The 19,591-nt window shown below is 39.8% G+C and overlaps 1 protein-coding gene across 1 annotated transcript in view; it reads right to left on the bottom strand.

Moving 5' to 3' along the window:
• Positions 1-18,553, bottom strand: part of ttc27 (tetratricopeptide repeat domain 27) — an 84,257-nt gene extending 65,704 nt beyond the window's left edge. Inside the window, exons 1-5 of the mRNA XM_086258226.1 lie at positions 18,265-18,553; positions 11,563-11,746; positions 9,080-9,203; positions 6,193-6,336; positions 1,981-2,083 (exon numbers count right to left, since the gene is read on the bottom strand). Of these exons, the coding sequence (XP_086114352.1) occupies positions 1,981-2,083; positions 6,193-6,336; positions 9,080-9,203; positions 11,563-11,746; positions 18,265-18,358 (649 nt within the window). The 5' untranslated portion in view covers positions 18,359-18,553. The remainder of the gene's footprint in view (positions 1-1,980; positions 2,084-6,192; positions 6,337-9,079; positions 9,204-11,562; positions 11,747-18,264) is intronic.
• Between the last annotated feature and the right edge of the window lie 1,038 nt (positions 18,554-19,591).

Genomic DNA, 19,591 nt, shown 5'->3' with positions numbered 1-19,591 from the left:
TCAGCTAAGCTGTGACAATATCAGTGGGCACCTTCAAACATGCAGACACTTTGACTTTGCAGCTCAGAGTAAGTCTCAAAGAATGTCCTTACAGAAAAAAAACCTGTTATAATTAAAGGCAACTGGCCAACAGTAAAAATGTTCAGGACATTAATTCAGCAAAAATATTCCTGTTGCGCACCAAACAAAAGGAAATCAAGCCAGACATGGCAGCACCTCCATGGGCAGAAAACAGATGTGCATGCTTGTCACAGCATCACCTTTCTGCTCACACCACTCGTAAAAGCATCGTGTCCAACTGTTCCTCTGGAATACGGATCAGTATGTTTTGTAGTATGTGCAGTCGGCTCGCCCTTCACACTCTGTTAACTGCCACACAACAGACTGCGCTCCAACAAACCCACTGCCTTTAAAAAACAAACTCCAGCAAGCAGCCATTTGGAAAGGCTGTGGAAAAAACCCAACAATAATTACATAAACAATCCAAATGCTGATAAAAGCTCTGCTGGGACGATGGGAAAGGGAGAGTAGCTTTGCTTTACGCAGAACAGTTATTTCACATACTGATATTTTCTCCACTCTAATTCCATTACAGGAACACAGTGTGATTAAACAACTGCTTATAAACAAAGAACGTTTCTTCAGTGCACTGGTACCCACATGTCAGTTTGGGTAGTGGTCCTCTAAGAAACCAGTGCGTGCTTCATGTTCTATATGCCAGAGACATTTTTGAAAGGAGTATGCATATGTATGAAATGGGCCATGCCTTCCCAGAAAACCTCTCAGTACAAAATGAAATCCAAGTCATAGACACACATATAGAGACAACAAAATAAGATTCATGAATAAGATTTATCTTATAAAAGTGCACAAGACTACTCAAAGTCTTTAATATGGATGTTTGTCTAATGCAGGAATAATGTTTAATAATGTTTTTGACTTCATAAATGGTTGTCATAACTGAGGAGGACTGTGGGAGTCAGACTTTTATGTGGAAATGCTGCAAAGAAACCTCTACTGACAGAGACGAAGAGGAAAACAGGACCTGCTTAACCCAAGGAATACACATAATGGATGCAAGACCAGTGTTGATCACATAGGTCACAGTGTACTACGAAGCCAGATTAATGGCTTTTTTGAGCTTAAAGTGAGACTCTTTTTGCGTGGCTAAACCGCTGTGGTAATAAATAATGCGGTTGGGAGTAAGTTATATTTGGAGTTTTGGTTTCAAAGCAAAGCAATCTGTGAATCAGTCAAAAAGAGTCCAGTTTTGACTGATTCTTTTACTTAAAGCATGTTTTAATCACAAAATAGAATATAATTACTAAAGCCAATGAATGAAGCACAAACTATGTGTCGCATATCATATTAATGTGGGAATGCAGAACATATATAAGCTTACTACTTGACTATAATCTGCTGCTAAGTCTATTTTACACTGCAGGAATTGCAGCCATGAAGAACACCTATCCAATCAATAAAATTAATTTGAATTTGATCTGCCAACAAACTAAAGCCTGTCACCCTGAGGCTGTTTGTGTCCTCCCAGCCTCTATATAGTTTTGGCATTTATTAAATTTTCTGCCTCAACCAACCTTAAAACATTTTGCGATAATTCACGATTTGTTTTTTTCGTTTCATGTACGCAATAAATGTGCATTAATTTCATCAGCCAGTTTAACAGTTAAATAAGATACTGATACATATCAGCAGCACAGCAGCTCAGAGTGAACTGCTGACTATGGTGTAGTCCAAATGGACCACAAAGAATTCACTACTTCTGACACCACAGACGTAGCTGGAAACAACTCTATCGTCAATTTGTCCAAACTGTAGCACACACAGCGCGAATACACTGAAACGGCTGATGCTTGACGTGGTAAACTGGCTAAATGCTCACTTAGGTTTGAAATATTCTTTCCCACATACACTCACGAGCATATAACACAACACAATAACAATAACAAAAAACAAACAGACCTTTGTCCATGCTGATCTGGGCCAAGCTGAAGAGTTGTGGGGAACGGGCCTCTAGAATTTGCTGGTGTAGGTTAATGTAGCGAAGGGTCCAGCAGGGCAGCAGCTGCATGTACATGTGAACAAAGTGAGTCAAGTTTTTATTAAACGAAAGCCACGACCCAACTTCTCTGACAACAGGGTTGTAGCTTATTACCATTTCATCTGATTTAATACAGAGATGAGATCATTTGTGCTTAAGCTTCTTACACGCTTCAGTTTCTTGCTTGTTAGTCTGAAGACCACAAATACCATCTAAAATAATGCAATTAAAATATTGATAGGCAAGACTGAGGCCATGATACAAACAGTGTTGTGTCACAGTTCCAGCCTGTGTGCCTGGTAATCTACTGAAAAGCTGGAATGTTTAAAGATCAACATATCTGGAAACTACATCACAATAATGTTTTGATTTTCTTTTTTATTTCTACATTATCAGTTTGTTGTGTTTTTGGTTAGTGAGGGTAAGTGTTTTTACACAGCAACGTGTGTTTAAAGGGAAGACATTTTTACTCTGTTCTTAATGTTATAACAAGCACTCCCCTCAGAGCATAGGTGAATAAATAAACACATAATGCTGATCTCGAGGCGCCTTCAGGACAAATACAACACCAGCATTTAGAGTGCTGCATCCTGGAGCTAAGTGCTGAGCATGCACTAAAAACAGCTCACTCCTTAGCTTTTTGCATCTGAACAGAACAGAAAGTGGCAGAGAGAGAGGAGGAGTGTTTTATTTCCCCTTACACCAAAACCTCCTTACACCTTGCAACCTCCCATTCTTGTCACACACTGGTAGAGTGCAAGTGAACCATGTTAAAATCTTACTCGTGTGTTAGCGAGGATGCACAGTCACATGGAGATTTAATTGCCCGTCTCAATGAATCAGTATGCACTCACATTTTTTTCCTTCAAACCTTATGCTAAAGAGAAATTAAGTCCACTCAGTGTGAATAATGATGGGCCTTGATGGATAGCAAGGAACATGATCTGTACCACTAGGATCTAAATCAATGACGTAAAACAAATATTTTCAAACTACTACTGTTGGGTCTGTGTTTCCACAAGCACTGCTAGTTTAGAGACTTATTCATCATGAAGAAAACAAGACATAACAGAACATCTTCAACCGGTTTTTCACTCGCTAACGAGGAAAGTTTTTGGTCAAGAACCAGCTCTTGGAGCTCACGCTCCTAACCTGTCTCATGCCCAAAATCCTTCAAAGAGCAGTTGTCCCCGTAGCTATTTATTGACATGACAGTTACAACAGGCACGTGCGGGGAGGGGGGGGGGGGGGGCTTGAGCGCCCGCCCCTTTCCTGATGGGTGCCCAAAGTGCCCTTTTGTTCATTTATTTTTTTATGTGTGTGTGCGTGCGGAGTCCTGTCTGTGCCCCTCAACAATAATATTTAACTATTAATCACAGTTTTGCTAAATAAAAGGATCTGGCTTGCATCAGTCACATGATCACATTTAACCAATGATCGCCCTCGACGGCAGAACGCGCTGGTTACGAGCCGGGAACGAGCTCACAAAGAGCACGCGCATTTTTTGCGGTCCGGAGCTGTAGGAGAAACACAAGTTAACTCAGAGACACAGACTGATGCGACAAAACCAGTAAGTAGGTGTACAGCGTACACTGTAGTGTGTAGCACCCAGGAGTAGCTTATTACGTACACGTTGGTAAGTTGTCTTGTTGCAACTGACGAACTGAAACAAACGAGCGTGCTGTGTGTGCAACAGCGCGACAAACATTACCTGTCCTTTTATTAACTGCACAAGTAGTGCTAGTCATAGCTGCTGGCTACCTGTGTAAGGCTGTCATGGGTCTGTAGCTCTGTCACCGTTTTAGGGAACATATTTAGTTTTAAAGTAAGTTTCCGGGCTTTTCCTGCCTTTCTGGAGGGATTATATTTCACTAAAAACGATCTAATATGCATGTCCACATAATTATGCATTATAATATTTTAAAAAACACGCTGTAACACAAGCAGATTATATTAGATTTATATTTTAAATAAGACAAAATTTTGATTTTACAGCAGTAAAATGATTGTATCTCTACAGTTTAAACATGTAATAAGCTTTGCCCTGCACAGAGTGGATAGTGAAACAAATGGAATCATCATAATGACATTATTTCATATTTATTACCTCCCCCTCCTCATTGCTTTATTATTGTAGCTCTAGTAATGAATAATAATGTAAGGATTCTGGATCAGCACACTGATGCCCATAGTATATACAGTATTCTGAAGAAGGTCTAAAGTGTCACTGTGTGTGCATGTGTTTGTTTTATGTGTATGGATTTTTTTTTAATTATTACTCATGATATAACATTGTCCAGACATGCCTGGTAAGGACATGAGGAGGAAACAGCAGGACCTGTGTGAGGCTACTAAAGGCAGTGCTATAACATTTTTCTGTCATCATTTAGATTAAGTGCAGGAGTTGTTAGGTGTGGATAATTAGATTATAGTTTATTGCAATAGCAAGTTGTGCCTTGTTCTCACATAGACAGCAAGTGGAGAGTGATATATGAAATGATGGGATGGAAGGAAGAAGAGAAGCAAAGAGTGATTCACAGGCAGAGCCTAAATTATTTCTCACAGTTTTTTGTTGCCTTATGGTTCCAAGCGCTGTCACCAATCTTTGCATTTTGTTATTATCTCATGACACTTGTTTAATCAGCTACCATCTCTCCTGTGGACTTTTTACTGTCTACAGTCTCAGATCAACACAGCCCTGCCTCCAGCACTATCAGCAGCAGGAGCAGCAGCAACCCCTCAACAGCAACATTGTACCCATCAGGTAAAACATCGGCTACATTTGCTTTGCCTTGTCGCCACCTCACAACAGTGATATAGTATGATGCGATCCCATATTAAGATTCTTGATGAATGTGTGTTGTTGTTATTCAGCCTGGTTCAATGTGCCCCTTTTTAACTTTGAGCACCCGCCCCTTTAAACGTCACTGCACGGCCCTGAGTTACAATATGCAATACAACACAAGCACCTCCCACCGTAAACCCCCCCCAATGGTTCTAAGGCTATGTCCACACGTACACGGGTATTTTTGAAAACGGAGATTTTCCGTTTTGGTTTTAAAAAATAATCCCGTCCACACATAAACGCAGAAATGAAGGAAAACGCTGCTATGAACATGCCATATATTCCTAACCGTGCAGAAATGTTGGCCAATCAGAAGTCTAGAAGCCTCGGTGGGAAAAAGTAAACAAAGCTGGGGCATAGAAGCAGAACCGAGTCGTATGTGTGGAGGGACAGTAACTGTGTGTATATGTAAGCATTTAAACACTGCAGAGAGTAGAATTAACAGTAACAGTATTGAAGAAATTCATTTCACCGAAACAATAACGTGGCGCACAGTGTGACGTCAAAAAAATGCACACACCTTTGACGCTGCGTTTTCTCCGTTCTTCTCGTCCACACGTAAATGCAAAAACTGAGTTTTCAAAAATATCCACCCTGGTGGGAGTTTTTAAAAATCTCTGTTTTCAGTGACCGAAAACGCCGTTTACGTGTGGACGAAAGGTGCAAACGCATAGAAAAATCTGCCTAAGACAAGGCACTGTGTGTGTGTGTGTGTGTGTGTGTGTGTGTGTGTGTGTGTGTGTGTGTGTGTGTGTGTGTGTGTGTGTGTGTGTGTGTGTGAGAGACCTCCTGCTGACCAAAAGGATCATAAAAGCAGGAAGCTTACAACACAAGAAACAGATCTTTCAGATAGCATGAATCTGCAGTAGAACCTCCCCCAGCACAGAGTGGCTGGAGAGGTGGTCAGGAACAAAGGAATAGCTTTGATCCTACTGCTTGAACCAAGACTGTACAAATTTAAGAAACCCAATGACAACATTCAACAATTAGACTTAACAATTACAAACACACATCCTATTGATGTAGTGACCGTAAAATTTATGAAGTAGATGTGAGTTGGTCTCCAGTTTTCATCTCTGGTGTAGATTGTGTCATCAAGTGTTAGCATATATTTTTGGATGGATTCGTTATGTATGGAAACAACACAATGACTTGTAAAATTGATTTAAAAAGATTCTGCAGGCCACGAGTAAACATCAATGAAAATTATTATTATAATGCATATATTTATAATGAATACATAAGTTCAGATAATTCTACGATCATTGTAACAGAAAGACTGACTTACCTGAAGCCTATCCATCTTGGGGAAGCATTTGGTGACAATTACCCTGGCCAACAGTAGGAGAAAGGGGTTGGCCACCTGGCTATACACCGATTCCCCATCCAGGAGCAGGCTGGAGTGGATGGCATCAACCAGCATCTGAGGCTCCTAGTCAGGAAATTAGGATTAAGTCCTCACACTGACAAATGGCTGACTTAAATGAAGGTCTGACATTAGGACTGCTTTCTTACTATTGCTGAGTCGCCGCTGCTGCTTCAGCCTAGCTCTGCAAATCAACTTTGTTGATTAGAAGCCTAAAGGCACATTAAGGCACAAAAAGGACCTGCCTATACTGCAAACACTAAGTTAGATGGCATTTCAACATGTTTTGTCAAAATCGTTTAGCTAGATCTGAGTTCAGCTTTTACTGAAGTTTCCCAGTTTTACAGCATGTTCTCTTCTCAGGTGATTGTGCCAAGCATACATGCAGAATCATTTCAGTTACTTAAATTCATTGTGTCATCCTCTCCGTCACACTCTCTCGTCTCACTAACATGAATGAGAGATGAAATCCAGGCTCCCCTTCACAACAACAGTGCAAGAAAAACTCATTTCACAGCAGGTGCTCAAACTTGTAGGAAAACAGTGTGTTTATTACCATCACATTAAGAGTTGTTCTATTCAAGTGTCCTAGCAGCCCATGACTAAAACGGATTTTTAGATGAGTTTTTTTAACCTTTCTCCCTAGTTTGTTTGTTTGTTGTCACAATTCATTTGAAAAAGATCATCTACATTAATCGGACTCAGAAGTGCATTTAACTTCTTTTTTTTTTTTTTAATTTTTTTATCAGAATTAATTCCACACGATTATGGCTCTGCCATGTTTGTCCTCCCTTTCACGCATGCTGCCACGCATGTATGGGTGACCTGCTTCATACCGCAGCCTCCTTCATGTGACAGCAGAGATAAATCACTGACACCAAAGAAATTACTTTGATAAAAGGATTGGTCCTCTCTTCTGGTGTTATGGCAGGGTGAAATGCTCTATTGTGCTCACAGTATCGCAGTGCCAGGGGGAAGCAATCTCCTAAACCCAAGTAATTAGGACTCCAGAGATGCTTCAGTACTGAGCTCTAGTCCACAGAGCTCCGTCTGGCTCTGCTCGATTCAGGTCACTTTATACACCAACTTAAAAGGAAGCTTTGACCACTTTGACAAGACTATGATTCCTTGATATATTTTATAATATGCTAACTTACAAATCAGTAGGAATTGGGATGTTATTTAGATTGTAATTTAAAGTACCTTACTCCTTCAAATAATAACTTAGTCAATTAAAAGTCTGCTCTCATAATTCCACTATATTGCTAAAAGTATTCACTTCAATATGAACTCGAGTGACATCGCATTCTTATTCGATAGAGTTTAATATGATCTCAGCCCATTCTTTGCAGCTATAGCTTTTCTGGCAAGTGTGGGAGTGCGTTTATGGGAATTTTTGATCATTCTTCCAGAAGCACATGTAAGGTCAGGAAATGAACGAGAAGGCCTGGATCGCAGCTTCTGCTCCAATTCATCCCAAATCTAAATCCTGACTCTATCAGGTCTTTATGGACCTAGCTTTGTGCACTGGTAATGTTGGAGCACAAAGGTGCCATCCACCAAACTGTTCCCACAAATTTACAAACATGAAATTGTCTGAAATGTCTTGGTATGTTGAAGCATTAAGTTCCAGTTCCTGTCACTGGAACCGAAGGACTGAGCTCAGCTCCTGAAAATCAAGCCTATAATCTTTACACTTTGACAGTGAAGTCACACAAGTACTTTCCTCCTGGCAACTGGCAAACTCAGACTCGTCCATCAGATTGCCAGACAAAGAAGAGTCCAGTGGTGGCATGCATTACACCACTCCACCTGCCTAGGTGATGCAAGGCTTGGACGCAGCTGCTCGGCCATGGAAGCTCTTTCACGAAGCTCTTTACACTGCTAATCTGAAGGCCACATGAAGGCCTGTAGTGACTGACATCAGCACATTATACACCTTAGTGTTTGCTGACCCTGCTCTGTGATTTTACATGGCCTACCACTTTGTGGCCAAGTTGTTTTCGTTTCCAAATGCTTAGCAGTATTATAGCTCTTCCACTGCTCAGAGCTGACCGGATAAACAGATTAAACAGATGTTAAACAGATAGTTTAGCATCCTATCACATTACCGGTGGAATTCACTCAGATCCTGAAAGTGCCATTCTTTCACAAATGTTTGCTTTGTACTTGATTTTTTACACCTGTAGAAGCAACTGGAACACCTGAATCCAATAGATTGTGTGTGTGTGTGTGTGTGTGTGTGTGTGTGTGTGTGTGTGTGTGTGTGTGTGTGTGTGTGTGTGTGTGTGTGTGTGTGTGTGTGTGTTCTAATACAAAAGCACAAATCTTAAGTTGATTTGGTTCTTTAGGATTTCTGTTAAACAGCAGTGATGCTGTATGGCAGACTTGAAATTTACACATCTTTACTTTGTCTCCAAAGCATTTTTTTTTTCATTTCAGAGATTTTGCTGTGTAAATTCTGCTTTGAAATTCAATAATGCAATAACCTTTATACAATCAACAAGGTCAATCAACCTCAAACAACCTGCATCCCCAAACATGAAGAAAATCACACATATCTGTTTCAGTTTAGCTGACACTCAGCTCCTTTGCTTCTCCCAAAAGACTATTCAAGTTTCCTCTATTACAGTTTCACCGTTTAACTTCTAAGCTAACTGACTTAATTCCAATATATGTTGACATTTACTGATAAGCCCATGGAAAAAAAATATCAACAAAACCTTGACAAAGGTCGGTTCAAATTTTCGCCAGCCTATAAATCACTGCAGAACGGACAGGATGATGAAGGAGAAGGAAGAAATCATACCTGAGATGACAACAGGGCTGGGGTCAGCAGATCACAGATATCGAAGGAGACCGGAGGACCGGTCCAGTTACTCTGGGCAAACATGTGGAGACATGAGACAGCCAAGGCCAAAACTGCCAACTCCCTGCAGCCAGAAGGACAAGACACACAGCAGATTTACTGCACAGAAATATTGCAGAGAGATTTTTCAACAATACTTTTCAGAAGTGAGGAAAAACAAGTGAACTTTTTTTGAGAGATGCTCACTCAGGTCTTTAGGAAAAAACAGACTACAGCCAGTAACTCTGGCAATGGAAGGGACAACCATCGACATGTTTTGCTGCATTTCAATTAGGATGAGAAAATGATGGAGGGTGATGGAAGAGACAAAAAATTATGAGGGGTGAAGGAGGACGAGAAGGAACGAGAGCTGGATTCAACATTTACTCACGTACAGTTCTGCCCTGAGAATGAGAAGTGAGAGATGTTAACCTGAACTTATTAAAGAATTAATATTTCATGCCAAAAGGAATATTGGGGGTGAATGGAGAGAAAGAAACAATGATGTACACTGTCCATCTCTGGGCCACCATGGACATCTTGGTGTCTTCAATTCAGAAAACTCACTTTTTTAGTTTACAAAAGTAACAACAGAGATACTCGTTGACTCTTCAAGCTCTAAGCTGCCATGTTGGTGCTCAGGCTTGATTGACACATTAATACTGCAAGGTAATAGAAACAGACTTTCCCTGGTACCCATTGCTTACAAGGAAAGGGCAGGCTTTTTAATATTAGCATTAAAAATAGAAGAACCACAACTTAATTACTTTGTCAAAATAGGAAAGTGTTAATATGTGGTTTAAAGTAGCTGTGCCTAGTGCGACTGTGCCCTGAAAGTCTAGTTCTTGACATGAGTATACTCGGATGTAGGAAGATTAGGTAACAGCCACAAAAGGCTCACCTGTAAAAACAGGTGATAGTGTTTGTCTTTATGAACAAAACTCAGTTTTTGTACTTTGCTGAATTTACAGCAAATGTAAAAAATAACTGAAGTTAACATGCATCATCTTAATTTATTTTTAGTGCAGCTCAAACAAAAGCCACCCAGACCAGATATATGCTAAACACATATTACCAGCACAGTATATTTGCTGTTAAGTGATTCATGTAGAAATGAATGACTGAAGGGAGCTTGGCTCACTACTGTTGTGCAACTCCCCTTAAACTCTCCATCTAATTTAGCATGAACCATATCAGCCAGATTAAATGGGAAAGGTCTTTAAAAGCCCCACAGTAGTAATTTACAGTAGTTTTTGCAAATACTGATATTTATAAATGCAAATAATTGAATTATTTAATTATTATTTTGGTTGGCATAGCCATAGAGTTTAGAAAAGTCTATGAGATTCACATAAGTCATACTATTCCCAGTGAAATAAAATCCAGCCATGTGGTGTGTGGATTTCACATGGAATCCAAGAAGTCACTTGGGTGAGTGACGAAATGTTTATCAACGTCCAGATCAACACAATCTGCGATTTCCTTACCTGGATAATTGAGCATGCATCAATAAAGTTTGCAAAATGCCAGTAATACACAATAGCAATTTTCCGATTCAAATCGATTTTAGTTTGAATAATGCAATACTAAATGTTGAATCGATTTTAAATATAAATATATTTTGCCAGAAACGCCAGAATCTCAGTTTAAAGGTCATGAAACATTTCAAAAACTGCCAAAGAGTTAAAACACCAAACAACTGAAAAAGCAGGTCAATGGATTCCGATCAAAGATGCAAACACAAAGCACGACCCAGCTGCACATACACGGACAGTGCTGAAAGCCGACAACTCAAAGATTCTGAAGCTGCAGGTTTTGTCACTCGGACCAGAATTTGCTGAACCAGCAGCAAAAGAAGATCAAAACTACGCTTCCCATTTGAAAAACATGTCATGAATTCTCTCTTACTTTTGCTGTTTTGCATCCATCACGGTTAAAAATCACACTTCCTGCACAGTGCTCTCTCGCTCAGTGTACTTCAAGACCAGTTTGCCATCAAAAATCTGTTTTCTGTATTATTCGTTCACTTATTATGCACCAGTCTGTGTTCACTGCTGGGTTTTTTTTAAATGATGGATATGACTTTGTGGGGATAGGTTAATTGACAAATCTAAATTGCCCATAGGTGTGAATGCGGGAGTGAATGTGAGTGCGAATGGTTGTCTGTCCCTGTGTGTTAACCCTGCGACAGACTGGCAACCTGTCCAGGGTGTGCCCCGCCTCTCGCCCTATGACAGCTGGGATAGGCTCCAGCACCCCCCGCGACCCTGAAAAGGATAAGCGGAAGCGAATGGATGGATGGATATGTACTGATAAACGATTAGAATTATAATATTTCTGACTGAGTCAAAATTGAATTCCACTTGGAGATCGAATTGAATCAGGACCTTGTGAATCAGAATTGAATCGGTTATAGACATCAAGTGACCCAGCCCTAATAGTACCTGCTGGTCTGGTTATCATTGGTGCCATCGGTCAGGTACAGTAGTAAACGTCTCTCCAGGTAGGACTCGATGTTCTCCCCTTCGTGGTAGTCGCCATGTCCGTTGAGCAGATCTGTCACTCCCGTGCTCAGCAGAACTGCTTCAAAGTCCCCTTCCATAAGGGACTCCAGCAGAGGGCCTGCCTCTGGAAGACAATGTTTGGAGAAGTGAAGTTTACCGTTTGGTTTCTGTAACTAAAAAAAAAATAATGCTGTGTACTGCAGTTAAGGAAATTTGGATCAAGTACATGAATGACGATCCCAATATTGCCAGGAAATATCATACATTGCTTTAATACGGCATGTTGTGAATAAGAACAGACTTTTGTTTACTGCCAAAAGAAAAGAACATGTTTAGTGTCGCTGCTTCTTAGTCTAGAAAAGACTCATTTGCACTCATACGGAAAACCCTCATACCCCAAGGACCAAAGAACATTATACCAACACAGGATTGACCATCTCATAACAATTACATTGTTTCAATGTTTACAAAAAAAGCCTAGTGACTGGTGCAATCATAGACAGGCAAAAAAGGAGTGTGTGTGTGCGTGCGTGCGTGCGTGCGTGCGCGCGCTAGAACAAGTCTTTAGCAGTAATTGCAGTTCTAGAGTTTCAGATGTCTGTAAAACATCTGAACTGCCATCTTCGGGTCTTTCCATCAGTGTTCTGTGGCGCTGAGTCCGTGTTTTGACGGAGTCCGTTGCAAACTTCTGCTGAAGAAGCTCCATTGTGGTTCTGGCAATTTGCTATGTGGTGTTGAACTCTAAACCATCACGCCAGCCTTTGGTAACTGGTTAGACCTGAAAGATCAATGCCTTGGACACTCACTGCTCAAAAGGATATTCCAACGTATAAGAGGTTTTTTTTTTTAGGCCGGTACTGATATTAACTCATTCACTGCCATTGACGTCTATAGCCGTCAATTGCAGTGAATGAGTCAATGGGTTTAACTCATTCACTGCCAATGGCTGGCAGTGAATGAGTTAATACTTGCAGTTGTCAAGCTGTCAGATGATGTCAAACACTGTTTGACTTCTTTTGCAGCAAACAAAGAAACAGGTAACACCTTTTATGCAATGGCAATTTTATTTATGAGTTGCATTTCATGACACACAAATTCACTGTACTTAACATAAATGACAGAAACAAAACTATGTAGATCTGCTATACCCAAATGCAAAAAACAAAAAAACAATTGCTACAAAGAAAGTGTAGTTTAAGTTTGTGTGTAAAGCTGAATCGATTGGTCTGATTTTTTGTTTTTAAATCCTGTCTGGTCTGGCAGCTTTTGCAATCAGAACTGTGATCTGACTGCACTGTGGCACCAAACACATTGTGCTCTCTATAATGAGTCTTTTCTTTAAACCCCTTAAAAGAACAAGAAAGCTTTGCTTTGCAAAATCTAGCTGTATAACAATGTAAACAGGGACAAAGTTTGATGTTGAAACAATGACCAAGCCCAAGTTGACATCAGTGGTGCTAATGCACTTATTTCCACTGTAGCCTTATTCTGCTATAAACAATCCCCTACCTATACTGCATACAGTGTGTATTTACCTTGCTCATGCTCCAAAACCACCGTACACTTGTGAGATAAAGAGGACATGCTGAAAAGGCTGATACCGAGATGATGAGAAATGTCGATTTATTGAAAGACAGAGGGCAGCTGCTGGGCCACCGCTTGCCAACAAGAAATAATTGTGTTGCCCGAGTGCTCCGTTCAACATCTCCCCGTCTTTCATTAGCTTTTTATTTGAGCGGGGAGACTGGCTTGGCTCATTAGCATTGATTACTTTGTGTTACCCTGGTGGAGGGAATAGAGGGGAGGAAGTAGATTGTGCTCTGAGCTGCATAACAAAGCCTGGCCAAGTTGAGAAACAGACAAGATTGTCTCCATCACAAACCAGGTGTGGACAACAAATAACCTAAACACTAATAACAGATGTGTCATGTCAGAGAACCTGTGCCAGCTTCACTGCTCTCTACAACCATTTTTCTTTAAATTAAAAATAAATAAATAAAATATCTCTATATCCAAAAGAGGTTTGCTTAGTTGATTTCCAGACAGCTGTTAGAAACAATAAGACGATGCATGGTGTTTGGATTCAAGGATGCGTGTCATTGGTAAGGGGGTACCAATGACACGCATCCTTGAATCCAAACACCATAGTTTTGTCAAAGATGGAAAACTATTTTCATGTAGGAGTGTGAGCCTATCCCACATGCCCACATCCACAGGTCAGTCACATGGTCGCTCAACTGTCCACTTGGCTTTAATAAATGCTTGCAGTGTGACTGGTGCTGTAAAAGAGGTGTGGAGATTTTCATCTGACTGCCGATCTAATGAAACCCAGGGGCTGCCATAGTAGCGCAGTGAGGTGGGAGGGAGAAGACGGGAGGAGGAAGGCTCTGGCTTTATGAGGGGAAAATGAAAGCCTGAGGTATGGCCACATGTTTAATGACATTTCAACTACTCTTCAGGTCTACTGTTGAAATGGCAGCAATTATGGAAAACAAGGCAGGGGCCCTCAAATTAGTCCATAATTCATAAATGTTCAGGCATTGAGCTGCAGTTAATAAGGAAATGGTGAATAGAATTTGCAAAAGCGTACAAGGCTGAGAAGCCATATAGATTCAAGATGAAAGATCAGGAATAGCTCACATGGGAACCCCAATTTCTCTGTGAAACACTAAAAAATGCACACAGTCACGGGCTGCTTGTCTTTCTTGAAGCAGGGCTGTCCATACAGCTTCGATAATCTGCATAAAAGCTCAATCAGCTGCATTAGCCTGGCTTTAATTCTGAGTGTTATGTTCTACGATCATCTACACCCTACACCACCTCTGATACGACACACTTTTGGGAAATAATGCAGAAGAAGATGTCAGTTCATCATAAATCTTGCCACAACACTTCCATGGTAATAGGTCCAGGGGATATAAGAACAATGGTTTATGAAAGATTACCTGCCAAGAAAGTCAAACAATCTCATTTGGCTCGACACAAGCGGTGTCAAATTAACTTACTCCCATAAATTCTCACATAAAAAAACAATCTAATGCTTCAGATGAAACCAAGATTGACCAAGAGTGGTGAAAAGTATGGAGTAGCTACACAAGTTTGGAAAAGGGAAGGGAGAGCTTACCATTTGTCATCTGGCAAAGTTATTGCATGGACATGTATGTCTGCCAATGGAGCCAGGCCAGTAGTGTTTCTTGCTGATACGACTGTTGATAGCCGGATGAATTCTGAAGTACAAAGGGCTATGCTCTCTAATGAGATTTAGCCAACTGCTGCAAAACTGATTGGATGCCACCTCACAGTGCAGATAGATAATGAACCAGAATATATTGCAAAAGCAACCCTAGAGTTTCTCAGGGCAAAGAAATGGGATATTCTTCACTGGCCAAGTCAGTTAGCTAATCTCAGAAACTAAAGACGGCTGCAGTCTTTAGTTTCTGCCTGCTAGAGCTATCCAAATCTTGCAGTAAGTTATTTTTCAAATGATGTTATTTTGTCCAATTAATTTTATCACCCTGTGAATGGAGGACGATGCATAAAACTGTTATAAATACAATACTTTGGCTTAACCCCTTGAATTAAAGATGAAAGCCTATACATATATGGTTTCATTTCAAATTCACTGTATTAGTATTAAGCATTCTTTTGTTGAACTGTGATTTACATGGTTTTGCAACTGATTAATTGCCAATAGGTCTTGTTTATTCATCCAAACCAATAAATGACACCAAACATGAGCCAACAGAGTAGCCAATTTCACATTGGCAAGTTTTTCTTAAGTTAGCAGAGTTGATTTTTTCATTTTTAGTTGTGCTGCACATGCATTTTCCTTACTACGGGGAAACACGCAGGGTTTCCAGCAGTATATGATTTACTGCCAAGAAGCATTGTTACAACAAAGACATAATTAACCAAACACAAATTTCCTTACTTTTTGTGCTAAGTTTATAAAGAAATCAGGGGTGGCTCAAGATTTATGCACAGTATTGTAGGTTGCAAACTATTTGGCAAACATCTTAAACTGTTAGATGAACATGTTAGCTAAATGTAGCTGCTATGTTCATTTCTTCTTATAGTTCTCTCTTTCTCTTATATTAAAAATAATAACACTACGGTCGGACATGCGACTGTTTTACGTTCGGTTTGTTAGCAACAACGACGTTAAAATCATCGTGTGGCTCCGCCGTCCACTTGTTTATTTTCCGCATCAACCTTTCACAATAAAGCTCAACAACCTGTTGAGACTTTCCAAAATAAACTGAAATGATAACAATATACATTATTCTCAAACATCAAATTTCATCAAAAAAATTACCTCAAATGAAAACATGAAGTAACTACAAACAGCACTTACACTAAACATAACTGATAATGTAGTTGTTGAATAAAAGTATGCAGTTTCAATTTAAAGTATCAAAGAGTGGCAGTTAAACTTAGGTAAGAGTACAAAAAACTGTTACCTGAATACCTGTACAATAAAACAGTGGATCGGGTAAACAGAAAGACCTCTCGATCTGATACGAATAACAAGTTTTTAAGAACAAATTTTTAACAAGTCCATCTGTACAAGTACGTACATCAAATGAAGCACATCAAATAAAAAAAGAGAGCAGTGCCTGCGGTTTTTTGCACCAAATTAATTACATCTTCAAATGTGATTCATCACATGAAACCATCGACAGACTTTTCTTACCAACAGCATGAACACATCTCGCAATGACAGTGCAGGAAGGAAACTGTTTTTTTGTATTCATACCTGGATAACATATAAAGATCATGACAAACAAATTTGTGGCACTGATGCAGTTTTTCAGCTACATTTACTGATTTTCCATCCATGTTTTTTTGTGTGAAAAAACCCAAGATAAACTGCATACAGATGCAATGGTGTACAGAGGACTTTTCATTCTTTGTACTGTAGAGCACCTTAGATGCAGCAAACTACAAAACTCTAGAGCCAGCTATGAAGAAAAGGTGTCTGATGACGTTAAATGGAGAGAGAAAAAGTATCTCTTTCAAGGATAAAACAGAAACCAGTATGACTGTTTCGGGATCTTGCAAAAGATCACAGCACTTAACCATGCCACTCAACCAACAAAGCCCATAAGAAGACAGTGTGGATGTCAGAGAGATGGACCATGCCTGCACACATCCTGGCACATAGAGCACCTTAGCAGAGCGCATCGAACCATTTACAGCCCGAGAACAACAGTGGTGTCACTCACTGTGAGCTGTGTCCAATTTAAAGACATATCTGTTTCATTGTCAACATAGAAAACGTGTCACACCGAAATCAAATGAGGTACAGGTCATTAAGTACTTACCTGGCTACAGTGGGACCCTGTAATAAAGAGCCATCTCTCGTTTCCTTCATTGTTTTAGGCTACTTTATTCTACAGCCTCAGCCTTCCAGTATAACAGAGCATCTGGGGTAAAGTCTGACTATTGCTATGCAGTCCAAAGCTAATGCTTTCCTAAATATTTCAATCTGGCCATTTTATTTATTTCAACAGAAAAAAATGACTATCATGTTACCTTTAAACTGACAGTGAAAGGCTCTTTCATTCTTATAAGAAATTGTCTTCCAAGAACTGGATAATAGAGTTACAGCTAGTTGCTGAATATTGTGCTTTAAGACTGCAATTTTCGTCCCTACCTTAAGTTTCTTTCATATCTCCACTGACAAATCTCTCCAGTTTAATTAAATGCTAATGCACTGTCAATTACTGCGGCAGAAATAAGACGTGGTCTAGGAACAAACCGTACTGAAGTCACACTAGAGACGGGTTATCCAGCAGGAATCTCGCAGTCTGGCCATTTAAAGCCTGCTGGTAACAAAGAGAGCCCCAGTTAAACAGACAGCACTGTTTAATACAGGATGTCTACCATTGGGGCTTTCTGGCAGTTGTGGATTAGTTTCAGGGTTCTAAACGCAGCTGACAGATGCGGCTCGAGTCGACTGGACGCAGGTGTATGGACAGAAGACGTCATGCTAGACTCTAATGATAAAACCTACCAGGAAAAAAAACAACCACGCTAGCTGTAGTTCATAGCTTTTCAACATAACCATCTAGTTTCCGTCCAGCTACGTCTCCGGTGAACATTGGGACAACTGGGCGAACTAAAGCTAACGTTAGCTAATGTTTAATTTCTTTTAAATCGACTTCATCATTTACTGAAAATCAATCCCAGTATAAGATTAACGCCGAATAGCATAGTTACATACCACATTTTAAATCGCTTTACAATATTACAAGACGCAATAGCTAACGCTGCCCACAAGCAATGCAAGTTTTTACTGCCAAAAAAATAAACGGGATTTGGTGTGACATCCACCAGAGCGCGAATGACACGTACCGTAGCTAAGTTTGCTTAGCAGACATTACATGAACATGAATTCATTTAGACTGTTGCTCTAGCACTCAACACTTTTATTAAGACAACACAGGAAGTCCTGTCAATACCGTTAAAGACTTAGACCAGAGCTGTTACCGTCAAATGCTTCTACATTTTAAATGTGCCTTCGCTTGGCAGGCGAGCACAACCTGACAGCTTTGAGAACCTGAGACAAAACTAACCTCGTTATGACAGTGTCAATAGCTACGTGGTGAATAAAGGAGCAGAATCAAGCGGCTGCCTCACCTGCAATACTGAAAATGTTCTGCTTCCATTCCGCTGTTTCACCGGCAGTTAAAAACCCTCGGAGTGCTGCGATCTCCACGTCTAGCGGCGGCATGACTGAACGGATTTGGTTCTTGCCAAAGTCAAGCTGGAGCTGCTGCCTTCAGTCAGGACGGTCCCAGATAAAAGCCAGCTATAAAGCGCTGTGCTAACGAGCCGATTCGGAGCGTCTCAATCAGTGATAAAATGTTTATTTCTGCCCATGTGGAGCAAGCGGAATCAGTGAGCAGCCATGACAGATCCGCGTTGCATTGTGGGAAAATTAATCAAGGCGCGCACACAGAGATGCAGAGCATTTCCAGTCTGCACATGGCCCGGGGATGTGGAGGAGTCTGGGGGGTTTTTGTTGTTGTTTTTTCAGGATATTAGTAGATGCTACGACATTCTTTGGTCCTTTCGTGCTGTTCGCAAACTGATTAACCTAATCACACTGACAACAATGAAATAACATAAAATAATAAAATACAGGATAAGGATGGGGCTTATTGTATGTTTATAAACAGGAAAATTAATTTACATCTATGAATGATTACGTCAACCATCGACTGTCTTAAAATAAGTGTGCTATACTGCACTCCTCAACCAAACATGGTCCACCCCCTTTGAGTAAATTTGTATTTAAGAATATAGTTAATCAAATATCATTCCCACAGTAAAGAAGGTTTCACAACTTTCACTGTGGTTGGATACTTACTTTTTTACCTATACACGTATATGATGTGCACCTAACAAAAACGCAAAAAATGACATTCGGAAAAGAGGTGAATTTGTAGGCTCAACTAATTCACCTGGCTTGAAATCCCATTACTTGAGTAGATTTAGCCGACATTAAACTTTGATATAGTCCATAAATACAGTAAACTTGACTTCATAAGTTAATGTGTCAATAGTTAAGTGTCAATTTAGTGATATAAGATTGATATTGTAAACATCATAATTTGGAAAGATCAAAAATAATTATATTTCATCTTTACAAATTAGATGTTATTATGGTGAAATTAATTATCCCTTATACACCAGGTGTTACAGATGCATGGATACAAAAAAAACATCAAAAAATTATATTTTGTACCTGTCAAACTGTCTTGTCTTGGCATTTACATGTATTCAACTAAAGAAATAAGAATAAATTGTTTAGAATAAATGAATTATTTATTAAGTTGTCAAACATTTAAAGAATTGTACAATAACTCAACTCACAATATCTCACAACAAATCATCTCAATACTTTTTTTAAATAAAAATAAATAAAAGTATAGTCTATAAAGGATGTCACACTGGTGCCAAA

This window comes from Aulonocara sp. 'chitande type north' Nkhata Bay, linkage group LG13, assembly GCF_057382095.1.
Source record: "Aulonocara sp. 'chitande type north' Nkhata Bay isolate Kocher_YH1m ecotype deep benthic linkage group LG13, A_spYH_male_GT1.1, whole genome shotgun sequence".
NCBI classification, from domain to species: Eukaryota; Metazoa; Chordata; class Actinopteri; order Cichliformes; family Cichlidae; genus Aulonocara; species Aulonocara sp. 'chitande type north' Nkhata Bay.
The sequence above is the reverse complement of the archived record's forward strand: the minus strand, read 5'-3'. Positions and strand labels throughout refer to the sequence as shown.